Genomic DNA, 3,207 nt, shown 5'->3' with positions numbered 1-3,207 from the left:
GACATGAGTTTGAGTAAGCTCCAGGCATTGGTGAAGGACAAGGAAGACTGGCCTGCTGCAGTCCATGGTTCGCAAAGAGTCCAACACAACTGAGTGACTGAACAACAACAGTGTTTACAAGAGTATTTTTTAGATACATCAATGCTGGATGGAGTTTTGGTGGATGCAGTTCTCACAGTAACCAGGCCACAAGGGACTCCAGGAGTTTTTCAGCTGTGTGTGGTTGATATATAACCAAAAGGCCTAAATGGATATAATCCAAGCACAGCATGGACACCCTGGAAAAGAGTGTAGAATTAGAAGTCTAACGATAATGTTTCATTTTTATCTGTATGTGTCTGTTAAAAATTTTACATAGCTCATGCAACTTAGTGATTTTTAAACAACAAATGTGAAAAAGCATTATAGCATGTGTTCTTGGTCATATCCAAGTCTTTTGCAACCCCATGTGCTATAGCCTGCCAGGCTCCTCTGTCCATGGGATTTCCCAGGTAAGAATACTGGACTGGGATGCCATTTCCTTCTCCAAGAGAACTTCTCAACTCAGGGATCAGACCCATATCTCTTGCATCTCCTGCATTGCCAGGCAGATTCTTTACCAAATTTGTCACTTGGGGAAAAAGCATTAGATGCTTCTGTCAATTGCAGAACAAGCTACACTCTGACCTCCCACACTGAGGTGCCACATGGTGGTACATGAGGAAATCATGGTCTTGGATAAGACTGCTCCCAGCTCTGAGTGGGTGTCCAGTGACTGGGCTGCAAGTTGATAGCATTTGAACAGCAGGATGGAGTATGATTGTGGAGCCACAGGTGATTTCAATGTGTAAAGGCAGCACAGGAGTCCAGACAACTTTCTGTCCCAGGGTGACTCAAAAGAGATTGCTTAGAAACAAACACAAAATTCTCTATTCTTGTAAAAGCATCCATTTATGCATTCATCAAACACGTCTCCAGGGCTCATGCACCAGGCCTTGCAGGCTTGCTTTGAACATCACTTATCCCTCTACCTCTTCTTTTAATGTGTGTGTTTATAGTCTCTAGTTACTAAAAAATAATTTACCCCAAGCCCTCCAGAGTTAGCAAAGCCATGGAGAAAAGGTGCTAATGAGGAAGTGTGCCTGGCCTTGGGACCCAAATGATTGTCCATGAGGCTTATCTTCCTCCCTAAAACCTCCCACTCACTACCTGGGCTGTCTCTCCAGGGCTGACAGGGAGAATGTCTACCTGCCCCAGGGCAGCTTTAGCTTCTTTTTTAAACTCTTTACTTTATGGTGTCAGGAGGGCAAGCTTATCAGATGAGAAAACATAAGCCATAAAACCCACCATGAGTTCAAGTCCACTCACACAGCAACTGGTACATAACTGTGATGCTCCTGGGAAGATCTGATTCCACACTCCCTTCTCCATTCAGGATGACAAACTCTGAGTTTATATACAGTGGTCATGCTACCAGGACAGACTCATCAAGGCCATACCCTCTCCTCAGATTGATCAGAGGGCAAAAGAGAGGTGTCCTTTAGCCCCCAAATCTTCCACCCAGATCCTGATAACATGCGTGCTGCTAAGTTGCTTCAGTCATGTCCAACTCTTTGTGACCCTATGGACCATAGCCCGCCAGGCTCCTCTGTCCATAGGATTCTCCAGGCAAGAATACTGGAGTGGGTTGCCATGCCCTTTCTCCAGAGAATCTTCCCGACCCAGGGATCAAGCCTGCGTCTCTTACATCTCCTGCATTAGCAGGCAGGTTCTTACCACTAGCATCACCTGGGAAGCTTTTAACTTGCATAGGGAAGTTTATTCCCAGCATTCTAGGAGGCAAAAGGGTTCCCAGATGGGGGTACCAGCTCAGCCTGCTTGTTCATGTTCTGCAGATGTTTCATCTTGTTGAGAAACAAGAGTAGAGCGGGGAAGTTAGATGAGTTTCTGATAGAAAAGTGTAAATATGAACCAAATAAACAGGAAGTCACTGTGAACTGCATTCAAAGCTTTATTCTTGCCAGAGTTTAGGACTTGCGCTAACTCTGGTAGGCTGCCTTAATAACGAAGCAAGGTAGGGAGGTGAAGCAATGAGATTTGAATACAGGGAGGGGAGCAGAAGCTGGGGAGTCTCCCAGAAGGTAGAGCAGGATGGTAAGTTCTGGAGCAGAGCTGTTCTTCTGTATTTAACAGTCGCAGTCATCATCGCAATCACAGCATGCAGGACCTCGGGACCTCATGGGAATAATTCCTAGACAACAGCATCCAGAGCCACAGCATCCAGAGCTGCAGCACCCAGAGCTGCAGCACCCAGAGCTGCAGCACCCAGAGCCACAGCATCCGGAATCCTCACAGCCACCAGACGATCCTGAGTTGCAGTCCTGGGGCCGTTGGATCCAGCGTCTCAGAGGACTCACCCCGAAGGTCCGGGGAGCCAGACAGCAGTAGCTGGTGGAACAAGGAGCAGAGCATGGATCAGGGACACAACATGAGGTGACTGAGCCTCTTACAGGAGCCTGAGCATAGTAGGTTTGGGAAGGAGCAGGGGTCTGAACATAGTATGTCTGGGTCTGGCAAGGGGCTGGGGATTTCACACAGGTCATCTGGCATGGAGCAGGACCCTTCACAAACGTCTGGCAAGGAGCTGGGCATTTCACGTAGGTCGTCTGGCTTGGAGCTGGGCACTTCACAAGGGTCTGGCAAGGAGTTACATATTTCACATAGGTCTTCGTCTGGAACGGAACTGGACATTTCACATAGTTTTGAGTTGGACACAGAGGTGGACATTTCACGTAGGTTTGAGTCAGACATGGACCTGGGCATTTCACAAAGCTTTGAGTTGGACATGGAGGTGAACATTTCACAAAGGTTTGAGTCGGACATGGATGTGAGCATTTTACAGAAGTACATTTGGTACTCTGCACAACTCCCAATCCTGAACCTTTCACACAAGATGGAGGAAATTCTGGCTGTTTCTGCTGGTCACACATCTTTCTGTGGCTTTGTAAAATCTGAAAAGAAAGTTCTCATTAGATCCAAGAAGGCTTTCAAGGAAACTTGCAGCTTCCCCTTTGGATAAAGTGGCCTGTAAGCGGTGGCCTTTTTGAGAAGGTCACAGGTACTGAGATCTGGCTTTAGAACAGACTCAGAGTCAGGGATCCTAGGCTCTGCTCTTGTGACTTTATCTAAGATGGGTGCCTTTGCACAAGTCACTGCTCACCTGTGGGA

The 3,207-nt window shown here is 47.2% G+C and overlaps 1 protein-coding gene across 1 annotated transcript; it reads right to left on the bottom strand.

Annotated features, from left to right (window-relative positions):
• Nucleotides 1–1,982: 1,982 nt before the first annotated feature.
• Nucleotides 1,983–2,972, bottom strand: KPLCE (KPRP N-terminal and LCE C-terminal like protein). The gene has a single exon (XM_027965073.3). The coding sequence runs from the start codon at nt 2,967–2,969 to the stop codon at nt 2,166–2,168; it is 804 nt and encodes a 267-aa protein (XP_027820874.1). The 5' UTR covers nt 2,970–2,972; the 3' UTR covers nt 1,983–2,165.
• Nucleotides 2,973–3,207: the final 235 nt, after the last annotated feature.

This window comes from Ovis aries, chromosome 1 (genome assembly GCF_016772045.2).
Source record: "Ovis aries strain OAR_USU_Benz2616 breed Rambouillet chromosome 1, ARS-UI_Ramb_v3.0, whole genome shotgun sequence".
In the NCBI taxonomy this organism is placed as follows: Eukaryota; Metazoa; Chordata; class Mammalia; order Artiodactyla; family Bovidae; genus Ovis; species Ovis aries.
This window is presented reverse-complemented; position numbering and strand designations above follow the sequence as displayed.

Bases quoted from the DNA above. Each gene is read 5' to 3' on its own strand.
- KPLCE (XM_027965073.3), bottom strand. From the start codon at position 2,969: ATGTGTGACCAGCAGAAACAGCCAGAATTTCCTCCATCTTGTGTGAAA.